The 16546-nt window shown below is 39.3% G+C and overlaps 1 protein-coding gene across 4 annotated transcripts; it reads right to left on the bottom strand.

The window, feature by feature from the left end:
* Positions 1 to 678: 678 nt before the first annotated feature.
* On the bottom strand, positions 679 to 16251 carry LOC129771514 (H(+)/Cl(-) exchange transporter 5). Of its 4 annotated transcripts, none has more exons than XM_055775248.1 (13): positions 15564 to 16251; positions 14177 to 14459; positions 7777 to 7812; positions 7458 to 7621; positions 6561 to 7397; positions 6288 to 6502; positions 6015 to 6223; positions 5817 to 5957; positions 2391 to 2500; positions 2234 to 2334; positions 2009 to 2172; positions 1734 to 1947; positions 679 to 1671 (listed from the first exon to the last, which is right to left on the bottom strand). In XM_055775248.1, exons 1-13 carry the CDS (start codon positions 15669 to 15671, stop codon positions 1581 to 1583), a joined length of 2673 nt encoding a protein of 890 aa, XP_055631223.1. In that variant the 5' UTR covers positions 15672 to 16251; the 3' UTR covers positions 679 to 1580. The 4 variants fall into 4 exon arrangements, with proteins under 4 accessions (XP_055631223.1, XP_055631226.1, XP_055631225.1 ...); XM_055775251.1 differs by having other exon boundaries at positions 16164 to 16186; XM_055775250.1 differs by lacking the exon at positions 15564 to 16251 and adding an exon at positions 14668 to 14946.
* Between the last annotated feature and the right edge of the window lie 295 nt (positions 16252 to 16546).

The following is a 16546-nucleotide window of genomic DNA, read 5'->3' as shown; positions in this document are numbered from 1 at the left end:
AACTTATATTGGATATGTATAGTGTAGCCTTCTATCTGGTGTTTCATGTACCATCGTGTCTGAGTTAAGCTATCGTATTGACTCAAGACACTAAAAACGGAAACTCCTCACAAAATAAGTATAAAAAGAAGTATCTTACCTTCTGATTTTGTGTTTGTAACTGCTGATGATTGACTGCTGTTACTGCTAAGTTTTACCGTCATCCTGTAGAACGAACATTTTAGCCATAGTTTACTCCAGTGAGCCAACAGTATAATACGCTGATCTTCAGTAAACACGATATCTAAGGGAGAACGATGTAGTATTCGGCTATCGAACTTCCAGGTTTGGATAAAAAAATTACCTTTGGTTCGGCGAACACGTACACACAAAACGATCCAATCTGCCAGTGTATAACACAACACATGACCGGCCCAATAAAATGTACAAATTTGACACCTGAAAACATTTGCAACAACATGGATTATAACAGTCAACAACTATTCACGGACGAAAAATTCGCTACCTATATGCGGGAAAGTAGGCCGATGTTCAAGTAATGGTGTCCGTAAGATGCACGGTCCTTAATTGTTTCGCCGTCTATAGTTGGAAAATTGAGGAATTCATAGCTCATATCTTATTTGAAGGATACTTTTCTGCGTTAATGATATTCTCTTAAAAAACGACATCACTGTCAAATATTTTTATTACATAAATATACAACTTTATTATTTCTGTATCCTATATTGACTTGGCTGATTTCAATAGATCAAGGGTACAAACAATCACATTATCGACCATTTAGAAAAATCTTATTTTTTTACATATTGTACGTCGATAAAAATTCGTAGCCAAATCGGAGGGGGGGGTTTTTTCAACACATTAACAACAGAAATATATAAGCTAATCGTGTATAAAAATTTTCTAGTGTTATTTTTCTACAGCCTGTTTTGTTCAATAGGTAATAATATGCAGCTTATATAAACTGGCTAAATCTCGTTGAAAATTCGCCGCTAGAGTATGCTATGAATACAATAACGAAATATATATTTAATATGCTGCTTGTGATCGTTGGATGTAAGTGAGCTATGATCGTATGTCACTCGAAACAAAACGAAACGGCTCTGATCACTTACCGGTTTCCGATGAGCCACAAAATATGTTATCGCTAAAACCATTTTCTATGATAACACATAGGGATGATGTAATATCATTCGAATAGCTACGTGTACAGAGGGCCACTCAAACACATTTTTTGCGTCCTTCAAAGTACTAATCTCTGTTACTATGGGTGATAAATTCGTAGTCAAATCTCCAAGGACTACCCTGCACATACACATACACATACACATTCATAGCTCTCTTACACCACAGAGATCTATTTGGTTGTAAACATAAAATATCAACATCTGTAATGGAACAAGATATGTATTGCCTGTATAGTTAAACGATAGATCGTCACACTTTTCATTCGAATTATTGTAGGGGTAGCGCTAAGGCTGAAGGAAGAATGGATAATAAACATAATCCAACTGTGTGGAACCAAAAGTTACTCCTGTTTAAGTAGTATAGGGTCAGAGAATAAACGGAAGTTAACTTCTCTAATTGAAGAGGACAGTATTTGGATCTTCATTGTCCATCTGTTTAACGTGCCGCAACACATCCTTTTTGGTGATGACGCCCAGTAAGCGACTAAAACGATTAATCAAACGTGAACATAAAAAAAATTAAAACTTATGTGTCGCTAATTTTACCCATTGTGTGTCACAAGTGTTTGCCGTAGACCAAGCTTCCTAAACATGTCAACGACTGTTTCCATCGGCGTTTGATCCGTCACTGTGATGGGGGCCATGTCGAGAATTTTTTTCAGTTTCAAAGGCGATGGACCCAGACTTTGCACCGGCTCGGCCGACGTGAATATTGCCAGCGATTGTCCTGTTATGCCGTCGATCGAGCGCCGTGCGTTCGCTGGGTATTGAACATCAACTCAGTAAATATTAAACTTGAGAATAACAACCAAACAATCTACCTATAGCGAGATTGAGATTCCTCCTTAACACAAACCCGACAAGGTATTGATTCTCTTTCGACACAACCACCGGATAGCCGTTGTGTTCAGTCTCTTTCAACAGGGTCTCGATATCATCCACTGTCATCGAGTCCTGGGTAATCACGGATAAAGTATCATTGCGTCTGGAACAAGGGATAAGATTTGACATTAATTCAAACTAAGTGCGTATAAAAATTAACCTACTTCGGTTGCATTACATCGGCAGCCAATGTCGTGTGTTGGAATTCGTCTTTACTGTCCAAGAACGGATAGCCATTGAGTGCTATGTGAGCGTCATAAATGCCCTAGAATAGAGAAATACAGCTGAGAGGGGATCTTTCCACACTCGTATCATAGTTACCTGTCTTCCCAACGCATCACCCACCCATTTCGACGCCATAGCGGCCGCCATGAGAGGTACTATATACCGCACGCCTCCAGTCAACTCGAACATGATTACAACTAGTGACACTGTGAAGATAAACAATTAGCCCAAATTTTGTGGCTTGTGGCTGAACCGACTCTCTACGATTTTTTGAGACTTTCTATAAATGGTGGCAACTACCAAAAGTCACAATTTTCATTATCATATGACCAAATTGAATTACGACTGATTTTTTTTTGTAAGAGCGTATTCATTGTATTTTTTTCCTCCAAAAATCGTAACACGAAATCAAGAGGACTGATTAAACTATTTTGTACGGCAAAGTTGTTGAACTATATAGGAAAAATAATATTTTACATACCGTAAATCCACCTAACTCTGCGCGTCTCTTAACTCTACACACTTTCGTGTTTTTTAGACTAAATGGATAGATTGTTAGATTGTCCTTTCGTCTTTGTTGTCACCCGAAAAAAATTGGTTGCACAGAAAAAAATGTTAAAAACAAATCTGACATCACTGAAAATGTCATATTTATGTTCCTGTTACCATTAACGTTAAGACACAACGAATTCTTTCTTTTCCCCAATTTAACGAAAACAATATTGCAGATCCGGAATTCATCCAAAATCAGTATGTTCTATGTGTTTTGTATCTGAATGTGACTTATTTGAAGTGTTTAAAATGGCTGAACTCTCAAAAAAAGATAATTTAAAACGCGCAGAATGAGGCTGCAGCTTGTTCTGGCCATGGAGATGGCAAGAAAAGGTATTTCAGCGAAATATCAAGGAATTCCGGAAAGTACTCTTCATGCATAACTCAAATTGATTGGTTTCCGGCATAACTCAAATTGAGACTAGGCCCAGTTCTGTAAGCTTTACAAATCTGTTTTATAAACGGCAACAGATAAAACGTGGAGTTGATGTTGACGATTTCGGAGCGTTCTATGGATTTAACGAATCTAATATAAATTGTAGGTAGTTTATACCAATAGGAAGTACGGAAGTAGCTTTTCCAGATCGACGTAATCGTATTGACTCAGCATTCAGCAATGCTCCGTGTCAGGAGAAAACAAACTCACTGAAACACGATGCACATTCGACACACGACAAGTCTTTCAAGATTCAAGATTCTCGTTCAAGACTTTTCAAGCACTTGCAGATAACATGTATCTCCGTTACATGGAATAAATGTTTGATACAAAAGATATGATAGAATGAAGACAGCCCTAAATCGGACAATTCCTTCCTCGAGTTTTGCTCTTATCAACACATTCGGCGATCCATTTTCATTTATGTAGATAGAAGATGATATAGAAGTGCGTTTCATCACATTAAAATCCATTTCAATTTTGTTAAAAACCAAGATCAATTTCGTTAGCGCAAACATCAAATGGTCGAACAACGCTTGTCAATATGTAATTGTAGAACATATGCGAATTGAAACATTTATTGCACCATAAAACCTTCACATGCAAATTTGGTTTGGTTTGCTTGTTTAATTCCCGAGTAATGCAGAAATGTGTGCTTGATTTGTATGACAGCCCCCCCTTGGAGAGGGGGAGAGGTCTCGAACTATCATAAGAACCTTCTCCGACCCCAAAAACCCGTACATACCAATTTTCATGTCGATGTGTTTAGTAGTTTCAGAGTCCATAAGAATCAGACGAACGAATTTGGATACGATTTTTCCCATACCTGCTTCTGCATACGCCCATTTGGCTGGAGACAAGCTCCAAAAATCTCTGGCACCGATCTACAACAAAGCACTACGGACTGTCTCCGGTCTCCTGCCATCAACACCAGCTGCATCTGTCTGCGCTGAAATTGGAGAACCTCCCTTCGATCTAATCACAGACTCGGCGATCGTAGTCAAGACTGCCAGTTTCTTGTCGAAAACCAGCGGTAGAGGGGAGACCCACCTGACCGCCCTTAGCAAGACGATCCTGCAGCGGGTGGCGCATTCCAACCTCCCCCCGGTGGCAAAACAAGCCTGGTTTGGTGCGAACGACTGGAGGTTCCCAACTGTTCTCGTCGAAAACGGTATTAGGGACAACTTTCGAGCCGGGGCGAGCTCGATCGGTCTGCTAGAATATTTCAAGGCCACCATAGCAGAAAAATACCGTCTCCACGAGATCAGATACTCGGACGGCTCAAAAGGACCATCGGGAGTTGGATTTGGGGTAAGCGATAATAATAATAATCTGATTTCCAGCAAGAAATTCGCGGACATCTGCCAGTTCTTCTCGGCCAAAGTGGCCGGCATCTTCGAGGCAACTACAACTCCATCTTCCAAGCCGTTGTTGGTCGTCTTCGATTCGGCAAGCGCCATTGATACCATCGGTGCGACCAGGTCCGAACATCCATGGGTACAGGCTATCAGGAAGTACATATTGCCCGACACTGTGCTCATGTGGGTCCCCGGACACAACTGCATCGTAGGGAATGAAGCGGCCGACCGGTTTGCCGGAATCGGTCACACCAGACCGTTCTTCACTCGGGATGTGCCGCTTGACGATGTGAAGTTGTGGATCACCAACTCTTTCCGCACCTTTTGGACCGAATGGTGGTTCGCAGAGAGGGAGCAGTTCCTCTGAAAAGTCAAGGGCACGATTGCCAGGTTTGACGATGTTAAAGGAATGAGAGAACAACGAATCCTGTCCAGACTGAGGACCGGTCACTGCTCGGTCTCACACGGATTCAATAGAGGACCTTTTCATCTGCTCTGCGACCTCTGCCAAATCCATCCAAACTCCGTCGAGCACTTCTTGTGTGGTTGCCCGAAATTTGATGATCTGCGAAACCTTCATGGAATCAACGGGAGTGTAAGAGACAACTTGAGGGACGATCCAGCAAGAGTAGCAGCGCTTGTCTGCTACCTAAAAGATACCGAACTATTTTTTAAGATCTAGCGTCTGAACAATGGATCAGACAAGAAGATCCTTGTTCCTCCCCCTCCACGATGAAGGGGAATAAGAACACTTCGGCATCTTCAACGGCACGGCTTCCTCTCCACTGGCCTGGAGCCATGGGTCGAGGACATCATTGCCATCTGGTCCAAGAAGCAAACAGCAAGTTCCTCGTTAGGTTATGTTTCGCAAAAGGATTTATATATGTTTAATGTTTACGTCCGATATTTATGTGATAATTTTATGTGCAATCTGTTCCCAACGAAACCTAGCGGCAATGCCGTCGATAAAGAGGCGAACCAGCCCAGGAGGCTGAAACCCCCCAAATAAAGAAAAAAAAATCTGCATACGCCCTTATGAAAATCAGTCATATTTAAAATTGATCATATGATAATAAAAATTGATAGTTTCAAAAAAATCGGAGAGGGTCGCATTAAAAAATGACGGTTTTCGGCTGATTTGACATGGAATTCCTCTATATTATCTCAAATCCAAACCTGTCATTCTCGTCACACCACCCAACACAGCAGCAGCGCCGACCATAGCGTACAATCCTGGTGTGATACAATCATCACCTGTTGAGCACTCTCCAGAGAAAATCCAAATCTTTGGATAATGATATGCTAATTGCTCCATTCCTGTAGATAAGTATTCCAGTACATACTACTCTGTGTGTTTTACGTTAATAACCTTACCAATTCCAACGATACGACCCATGATAGCACCCAGCGCCAATGACGGAATGAAAAGTCCACATGGAACCTTCATGCCGAAGGTGAATATCGTCATTACCAGCTTCATCGCTAGCGCCAACGTTAGCAGCCAAATTGCTTTATACACTCCCGGGCCGGCGGCAGCAATTTCAATAGCCGACTTGACGTCAGTGAAGTTACGATTGTAATCGCTGAAACGTAACAACTTTCATATATTTTTTTTTCTCACCAAATTTGCTAACATTGTTCTCATACCACAAATAATCGCTGTTGGAAATTCCACACTGACTGAAAAGTAAATAGATCAACTCGCTCGTATTCATGCGAGTGTAATGATTGGGGTATGCAATAACGGCGGTGATGAACGTGACTACCAGAACCTCGGTTACTGGGTATTGTCCTAGTTTGCTATGCTTGCGGAAGCGACACCACCAGAGATTCGCTTTGATGAATAATGTTGCTATCACGCCCTGAAATGATGGTAGTATTTAAAAAACATTCCTACTTTTTACTCCCATTTCCACACACTCCAATAATTCCCAGACCAATGAAAGGCACCAACTCGAAAAAGATCCATGGTTTGTTGTACTCAACGTAAAACAGCACTGAGTGCTCGTTTCCAAATGGATTGATGGAACGCAAAATAAAGGCTGCGATCAGTGCACAAAAGAAAGATCTCCATAATGTTTTCAGCGGGAAATAATAAGAAACCTCCTCCAAACTGAACAAAACACCTCCGATTGGTGCGCCGAAAGCTACCGATACTCCTGCCGCGGCCGCTGCCGACAGTATCTCACGTTTCTTAGCTTCATTGCGACCGTACTTTGGGAACAAATACGACAGTATATTTCCTATACAACTTGCTATGTGTACCATTGGGCCTTCCTTTCCCAGACTGAGCCCTGTCGACACGGCCAATATCAGACCAACCGACTTGATAATCAATGTCCATTTGCCCAAATAGCTGCGTATAATGAATCCGGACAGTATAGTTTTAATTTCCGGTATACCAGACCCACAGGCGTACGGTGCGAACATCCGCACCAAGGATGCTGCCAGCAGCGCAAATAGCAATGCCCAGGCGATGTATAAAAAGTATGATATGATGTAGGCACCGACGCCCTCGCGTGAGGAGGTGATGATTTCCGCCCACGTATGCCACTGCGAACAGTTACCACTGACAAAACTTGTCTCATTAGATGACCAGCAGCACTGTTCCCGGTTCAACCAGAACGCCTGTGGGCAAATTCCGAACTTCAAATCTGTCATCCAACTGGCACCGATATCTATCACGCCGGCCACACATCCTGTAAACAGCCCGACCAACAATACACAAACCCATCCGGATGAGGCATCATGAGCACCCTAAACAATAGATAGGTGATAGTAGATGGAATCAAAACAATATTCAACAAACTAACTGACCTTCACTAGATCCCAGAAAGAGTCCTGTCGCTTTTTAACAATGTACCTGTGTCGCATACGATCGCGGGCGATATCTCGCTGCCAATCAATTGTGTGGAAATCCTCGTACTGACCAATGCCAGGAATATCATCGCTGGTGTCTGTCATTCCGGGAAACGAAATTCCTATAAAAGAGGATTAGAAAATGTTTTATATTTGGTTGAGATATTACAACTAAAATGTTGAGGTTGGTTAGTAATTTTTTGTGATGATAATTAAGGGCGGATCAATATGTTCTTATTAATGATGTACATGAATTTACAAATGCAGGGAAAATTACCTTCTACGATACCCGAAAACGATACCGCAACAGAATCTGTGTTGGTAATAAAATATATATTACTAAAGGCTAACGATGTGTCCTCTTTCAGTAAATAAACAAATTATAACAAATGATCCAAAAGATCCAGGAATCATTGCCGTGTGGATCTGATTACCAATCGCAACTCCGGGAACGAATAATCTCCAATCATCAAGACCAACGTTTATAAGTCGACCATCGAGTTACAATTTGTACAATTTGAATACATATATACCAATGTGAAAACTATCGTAGCTATCCACTGTGCATATCATTCTATCCAAGGGAAACATAAGACTCACACACGTTAACCTCACTAATTACGATTCGGCAGTCTTCCATCTGAGCATCTAGTCGGTGACTGAGAGTCATGAACGTCAAATATCAAATCGCATTTCTTTTTAAATTTTTGTTCTGAAATCCGAAGTTGAGACTTCATGAATAAATACTTCGCGTCGGTTTTCATACCGTTAGGCGGGGACGGTTTGTGTATTAATGGATCACATGTATGCGTTTTTGACCCACAAGTAATTTGGCCACCACTTCCTTTAAAAGAGTTAATACAAAAAGATCGATATATTTTCAAGTTACCAACTAATAAAAAGTGGAAGCGGATAATTTTTTGTGTGCACCAGTGGCCGAGTGGTTAGCGTCTCACATTATCATGCCGGGTGTTCGGGTTCGATTCCCGTTCTGGCCGGAGGATTTTTCGTCAAAGAAATTTCCTTCGACTTGCACTGTGGTCACGCGTATTCAAGATATTGCCCCTCGGAATACATTCAAGGCGTGTTATTTGGCCTAAGAAATCTCAACTAAGTATTAATAAATGACACTAGTTAATGCATACGTTGAGACGGCAAAAGTTTCACAGGGAACGTTAACGCCATTCAAGAAGAAGAAGGATAATTTTTGTGTAAATGAAATTTAGCTCCTGGAAATTTATGAGTGTTTTCGGACATATTAATAACTTTTTTCGATCGATAATTCATTTTTTGTGAATTCTAGGAAGGTTTCCGGATTAAAAATTGCGTCATGAAGTATGTTCCGAGCTGGGTGTGAAGAAGGTATTTTACTGCGGCGAGAGCTGTGTTCTTCAGTTGAAAACTAAATATGCTCTGCTATGGTATATTATTTTTTATTGGGAATTATGTTTTGGGTAGCTTTTGGGATGTCATTTTGCTAGGAGATACTGAAAAACTAATTGGATATTATAAAAGAAAAATAAGAATCGGGTGTATGTATCAAACTACGAGGTGCGTTCCAAAAATAAGTTTCAGTGCCTCAGAAATCGCGGAAAAATAAAGTTAGGACAAAAAACAAGGTGATTTTCGTAATCTACGTTTTATTTTCTATTTTTCTATATAATCGCCGTAACGTTCGAGGTATTTTTCATAGCGTGGCACGAGTTTTTTCTATTCCGAGCGCGAAGTGCGTAGCGTTCAACTTTTTGAAGTGCGATGTAACTGCGTCACGAATTTCTCAGTGTTATCGAATCATTGACCGCCGAACGCCTGCTTCATCACCGGGAATTAGTGATAATCGCTAGGGGCGAGGTCTGGGGAGTAAGGAGGATGCTCGAACACAGTACATTTGATTTTTTTTCCTTGAGTCTTGGGGCCACGCATTATCGTGGATGAGGAACACCCCTTTCGTCAATAAACCTGGCCTTTTGTTCTATTATTAGTCGCGTCGCGTTGTTCTTTGTTCTTGTTTTTGTTCGGTCCAAAACTTCAGAATAGTTTTCCATTTCCCAACACTAAAATTCATAATTTTTGATCTACTGGACCGATTCAGATGATCGACATATAAAATTAAAGCCAATGGATTTTGATTTCGTAATTGGGTGGATTTTGATTTCGTAATTATTTATTGTTTTAGTTCTTTATAGTTTACATGGTTTCGGGACCAAGGATGCTATATATTTTTTATACTTTTTCTTGAAAGCTGAAGTTTTTTTACATAACATATCCAAAAATGAGAGATGTGTTATTTTTCCTTTTTAAGTTATGATTTTTCAAAGTTAACATGATTTCAGTCTTCGTTCAATATTTCTATGCGACTAGACTAGATGTATGCGACTAGAATTCAATTAATTGGCAAATGTGTAATTTTTTTTAAAAGAGGCTAGCTTTAATTTGGCTTTAATTTGATATATTTCATCTGAATCGGCCCAGTAGTTCAAAAGTAATAATTTTTTGAAAAAAGTCATTTTGGAAAAAAAAATTAAAAATGATTTTTTGGACCATCGGTTAAATTTGAAAAATCATAACTCAAAAACGAAAAAAAAACGCCTCCCTTGTTTCAAGGCTTGTTATGTGAAAAATCCTCAGCTTTCCATTAAAAATATAAAAAATATTTTTTCTGATTATTTTCTTTCCTTAAATTTGGCTTCAAACCATACATAAAACCACAAATTTTAACCACACCCCTATTTTTAATCGCAATTCGAAAATGTTTGTATAATAAATATTCACGTGGAACGAAATGAATATTGATTTTGTTCATTTTTTCTACTTCATTACCAAACTTTTTCTATTTACATTGTACTTTTAAGAGATCAAACATGTCAGTTACGTCAATGAATCAAGAAACATGAACAAACTTTCGATCAAACGATTTACTTGTGTTTGTCTAGTGAATTGACTAGAAAATGAATTGACTAGGGTTGACTAGCGAGGATGACTGATGAACTAGTCCAGTCAGTGGTTATTATAACTGACGCGACTAATAAATACAAATCTGCCTTTTCATTAAACTGACTTCAATCCACATCCCCCTAGAAACGAAATTGGTACCCGCGCACACAATCTTATTTTTACATCCATATAGAGAGGAACGAACACTTGATTTCTGATGCAAAAAAGTAGTTGCCCCATTAATGGACGGTTTATTGTCTACTCATCGTGAATTCAAACCAACGAACTTAGTCAGTTATCGGGTATGCTATAACGGTCCTCGCGTTAGTATTAGTATATTTACGAGCAAAATAGCTATTTTATACGTGTGAATAATTTTTGTTTTGTCTAGCTCACCTGTAGCGTATGTCAAACCACGTTGAACTCAAACATCGATGCATGCTTACGTGATACATGATAAAGATAGAGGAACGAATTCGTTTTGGGGGAAGTGAAGGCAATGAAGACAATTTGACTGGGAAGAACGAAATGATATGGTCGAATCAGTAGAGGGAGAGAGTGACTAAACACCCGACTGACTGTTAAGTCGTTTTGGCGGAGAACTGCGTAAAGAAACCAAAAGTCATTTCCGACTGAATACGGATGTAGTCAATCAGATAGTCAGCTGACTATCCTCAGTTGACTATGACTATGCAGAGCCCTGTTTGCTGGGTACTTTAGCCAGTTATGTACAATTTAGTGAAATTTGGATAAAATTTCAATTCAACTTTAGTAAGAGATTTACTTAATGCGAGTTTTAGCAAAACTTCAGTATAATAAATCTGATCTGTTTCTAATGAAAATTTATTATTGCGTTTGAGCCTGGCAAATAAACGAAGTACATCAAAAAACTTTAACATTTGTTTCAGTTTCAATAAAAAAAATCCTCAACACTTCATTAAAATTTCACCTTAGTCCAAAAATTTTCGCCCGTAAAAAAGAAACGCATCCAATCAGGGAGTCAAATAAGTCTCTATGGACTTGAGGCAATTATGTCCACAATTCCACTACTCGCCAAGGTCTTGATATTTTTTTGAATGGAAAGTGCTGCGGTGGAATACAAACAATGAGGAAGTTCGAAAGCGCAGAAATAATGAATAACACTCGCTGCTTGGAAAGAATTCCTTTACACATCTGGCGTAAGCCAGGCTGATTATCCACCCATCATTAATTTTTTTTGTTAAAATTGCTAAACTACTGGCATAATGGACATTTTTGTTTCGTTGTTTTTGACGTAGGACTACGTCTTTCATTTCTATACCGGGGTGTAAAATCAAAGTTTCGAAAACGAAAGCGTTACGCCGGAGACCGATATTGTGAGCGTTAATAGCTCCTAAACAACAGAACAAAATGGTATGATAAACACTTAATTCGAAAGATAAAATGTCTACGCGTTGTATACTTGTTACTTTTTCATACAAAAACTTGTTTCAATAGCCTTAAAATTGCTTTCAAAACAGGTTATTGAAATCACCAATCGGTATATAAACGATCGCAGCTCGGAAATCCACTCAGTGCAGGGACGAATGACCTTTGGGTTAAAGTCCCTTCAAAAACAAGAACGAACGAACGAAATCCACTCAGTTATAATTGAAGAGCGATTGGAGCATGTTGTAGCTGTTGTGGTGAAGCTAACTTCGTTCATCATAAAAGCGCTAATGAACGGTGTCACCAAGCGCCTGGTTGTGCTGTCTTAGGCCAGAAGGGAGTCCATCAGAAGATTCCGGAAAGATGCTGAATAATAATCTACCAGTTCCCCTTGGAATTGCAAAATACATTCATGCGAAAGAGTTTATTTTAATGTTTTCCATCCATATAACACTGCAACCAAATACATTTGGTTTTGTGATTTTTCAATCAAGTGCAATGAACAGGTGGTTATCGAGTTAGCATTAACCACTGGTGGGCTTCGAGTATCGAGGAGAATCTGGAAAGATGTTATCGTTATCGCCAAGTGCAATTAGCAGGAAAGCTTCTGAAGATTATTCTTCCCATCAGTAGGATATTTTCGTATCCAATATTGGATGCGCGCGCAACGAAAAATGTTTTGCATCACGAAAATCATATAATTTTCAATCGATTATTGCTCAATCGCTGAAAGTTTCAAACTCAGAGAGTGTCTTCCAAATTGCCATCGTTAATCACACCTTCTCTCGATTCAATCACGGACAAAAAGCATACTTAAGCGATACTCTGGTGATGAAACGCATTCATTTTTCGTGAGGACTTCGACAACACAAGATCGTTACTGAACGAGCTGAACGAACTGGACGAGCTGAACGGCGAGGGATCGAGGGATTCATTACCTGGCCTGAAACGCATTCAGTTTGTTTGGAACTGTGAGGGAGCGCAGAAAAGCCGATTCATCAGAAGGAGAAGAGAAGGCGACCAAGAGAGTATCAGTATTGAAAAACATCGGAGACATCGGAGCAGCCGCCACACATACATACACGCGCGGAACTGTTTTCGTTTGGTTACCAATCAGCGTCGATGAGATTCCGGAAAGATGTTTCGTTGCTGAAAAATAAACTGCCAGTTCCCTTGGAATTGAAATTACATTACATTCAAACGAAAGAGTTCATTATGTTTTCTATCCATATAATACTTCGATAAAATACATTTGGTCTTGTGATTTTTCAATCAAGTGCGATCAAAGTTAGACCATATCTTTGGGCAATTTATTAGAGGTGCAATGAATCTTAAGAAGAAATTTCTGCTCTACGCGCACTGGCAAACGATGTTTACTCAACAATTTCGCAAACGAGAAATGGATGTTGTGAGAAAGGACGAGCGAATGCAAGAATTATGTATACTGATTTGATGCAACAGATATTTTGTCTATTGGAAATGGAATACAAATCATATCACAATACAAGCAATGTTTTGTGTATTATACAACTTTTGTGTGATTGCTTCTTTTGCTGAATATTGTGCCTTCAACGTAACCCTCTCGTTTTTGAAGTCCCTCAAATATTCTTCTATTCATTCATTCAGAATTGATTCAGATGCAGCTAAAAACAAACGATCACTAAATCAACGATAGTCCTACGTCACCCTTGCGGTTATACCACAGATATAACTCACTTTCTGTTTTTTTTAAAGTTTGAAAATCTGAAACTTTTGAATATGTAGTATAGAAGCTTCGACACACGTTCAATTCGGAGAGTTCAACGTCTAACACATTTATTTGCCTGGCTGAAAGACGATTATCGCTGAAGCAGTTTCTAGACGGATGTGTGTCATTGTATTTCTCAGACAAGTTACAATTTGGAGAAAAAGAATAACTTGACGTAATTAAGTCGTGCAGATGACTATGGTGAATGTATTTCTTACTGAATAAAGGACGATGTTTATTTTATTCTTCGTAAAGATATACGGTACAATTGACCTCTTCCTTAGCAATTCGACAATAACGAGTACTGTCAGAAATAATAATATATCGTTTCTCTTTCGCTAGTCTTCCCAGAATTAAAGAAAAATTACCTTCTACAATATTCTTCTTCTGTAGGATCATTTGTACCACTGCGATCATTAGTTTGATCTATTGTAGTGCTTCTACAATATAAGTATAGGCGATGAGATTCGGCTATGTGATAACAAATCATAATAAATCAAAAGCATTCGACACCATCACCATCACCACCGCCAATAATGTTGAATAATAATAACAACAACAGCAATCGTTATCACACGCCGAAACCTACCTTCATGATCCGTGTGAAAATCTCGCCCAAATCTGGCGTGCGAGGGTGATGTCCGTATACCGTTATCACCAGTGGCGTGTAAACCTCCTGTCGCACTACTGCCTGTGGTGTTTGCACTATTCCCACCGACGCCGTCCTCACGTTGGGCACCGTTCGACGCCGAATGGTACTGATAATTTGGGTTGCTTACATTATTTGGCGTAATGTCAATCATTTCGTCGTCCGATGTTACCGTCAGGGATGTTGTGTTTAGAAAATTCTTCTCATTAGTTGGCGATTTAGTCTGTGGGAAGGAATGGAAAACAGCCAAACAGATAAATATCCATAATTCGCAACACTTTTACAGGGGGGAATTATTAATAGAAAGGCGTGTCCGGTAATCATAGTGAAACAAATAAGAAAACAGGGTTTTGGCACCAGATTATGAAGTTTGTTAGAGCGTAGCTAATGAGAAGCAAAGCAAATTGATCGTCGTCAATAAAATAACTTACTAGTGTTAAAATCACTAATCACTTCTCATTAGAATTTCAGCACCCGAAAAATCATTATCAAGGGTACTGGTTTAGTATGGGAATAAACACTCGACACTGTAATCTACTAAATAAGCGACGATTGCAGAGAAATATTTCCACTTTCCACTTATGTTGTTCACTGCAATATTAGCGATACAATAAGTTCCGCATTATCCGTGCAGACAAATTCTACCCGCGGGAATATGCTATATGCTACTCCATCATCTAGCTGTTTGCTGAAGACAGATTGTAGTGATAAAAATCAATAGGGTTATCAAATGCGCATGTTCTGCGATGCGATTCAAACTAGGCCAAAACAAGAGTCGATATGTGTCAAAGCGATGCTGGAAATGTTATTTTTGTAGTTACTAAGATCATTTGAACCGGTGGAACTGTTTGATAATAAATATATGAACATCAGTAAACAGAGGAGAAACGATTAATGTGTTTGTTTGAAGCTTGTTAACATATCCTTTCGCCATGTTCTAGGAAATAAAATAAATGAATGAAACTGTCTATTTCATGAACGTTCAATACTGAACGACTGAATTGCTTAAATTGTGTTATGAAACCAATAAGAAATAATAACCAAACCAGACATATTTAAGCTAAACAAGTTAATGAGAACAAAATAATGTCGATTCTTTGAATAACCGATACTGAAACGAATACCAAACAGATGACAAAGCTTATTCATGCATCAACCCATTGTTGCACGCGCATAGAGTAATTCGTACCAGAGCATGAACAGGTAGGAGAAATCACAATGAGCATCTCGTTTTCGCGACGATATCATTCATTGATTGGAAGGGTGCAGACTGAAACGCAGACATTTCAGCACATGTGTGTGTGGGGGGGAGGCAAACACTGCTTACCTTCCGTCCAAATGCCTGATATGAGGGATGATCGGCGCTCAGTGGATGGGTACCGACGACCGTTGATGATGTGGAATGATTTGTTCCCTTCAAAGGAAATTTTTCCATACCGTTGCAGACTAAAGTGCACTACGCAGCTAAGGGTGCGTTGATCCGGACTGGTAAACTGGTTTATCAACTAGCGAGCTTGGCAAATGATTTATTGATACCATGCATTGTATGCACAATCCAGATTGATTGCTACCAAACCGCGGGTGGGTGTAATACGATGTTTGCACTTGAGATTTGCCAACCACAACGTACCGCTAGTGTGATGAATTTATTATCCACGATGAATTGACACGTAACACAATGTTATTCATAACAAATCATTTAAACTTTAGTTACTCATATCGTAAATAGGATTTCAAGTTCAAAGCTCTACAGCTTTCGTACTTTCGCCGATCAACAATGGTGAGTGCAAGGTGATGGTACCAGGCATTCAATTACCACAAATACAATGCAAAACGACACTTTTCGAGTTTCGAACGGTTGTTGGAAGTCACGATGGAATCGACATGCATTTAATGTAGAATAATACCATTGCAAAGAGATAAGCACCCTGATTTTAACAAATATTCAAGATACTTTCACAGTGTTTTGTTCTTATATTTCGATATTAGATGAAGTGCAAAACAGACTGTATCTAACTGTCAAGATACTGTGACGTGACAATTGGTGGTTTATTTAGAGGTCACACAACTTATCCCGTTTGAGTGTATTGATGCAAGCCAATGAGTATATATGAGGTAGGTAGTAGGTAGGATTTGAATTACTCCTAAGATAAGATCAGACAATAGGGGGTCTTTTACGGACCAAATTTCTGTCAGATACGGACCAAATTTCTGTCAGTCGTTCTGATTTCTGATTGGTCGATATCGATAAATTTTGTAAACAAAGTCGATTTTTCCAGTGTTGCCAATAAAAATAAATTACGTTGGGTT

This window comes from Toxorhynchites rutilus, chromosome 2 (assembly GCF_029784135.1).
Source record: "Toxorhynchites rutilus septentrionalis strain SRP chromosome 2, ASM2978413v1, whole genome shotgun sequence".
NCBI lineage: Eukaryota > Metazoa > Arthropoda > Insecta > Diptera > Culicidae > Toxorhynchites > Toxorhynchites rutilus.
This window is presented reverse-complemented; position numbering and strand designations above follow the sequence as displayed.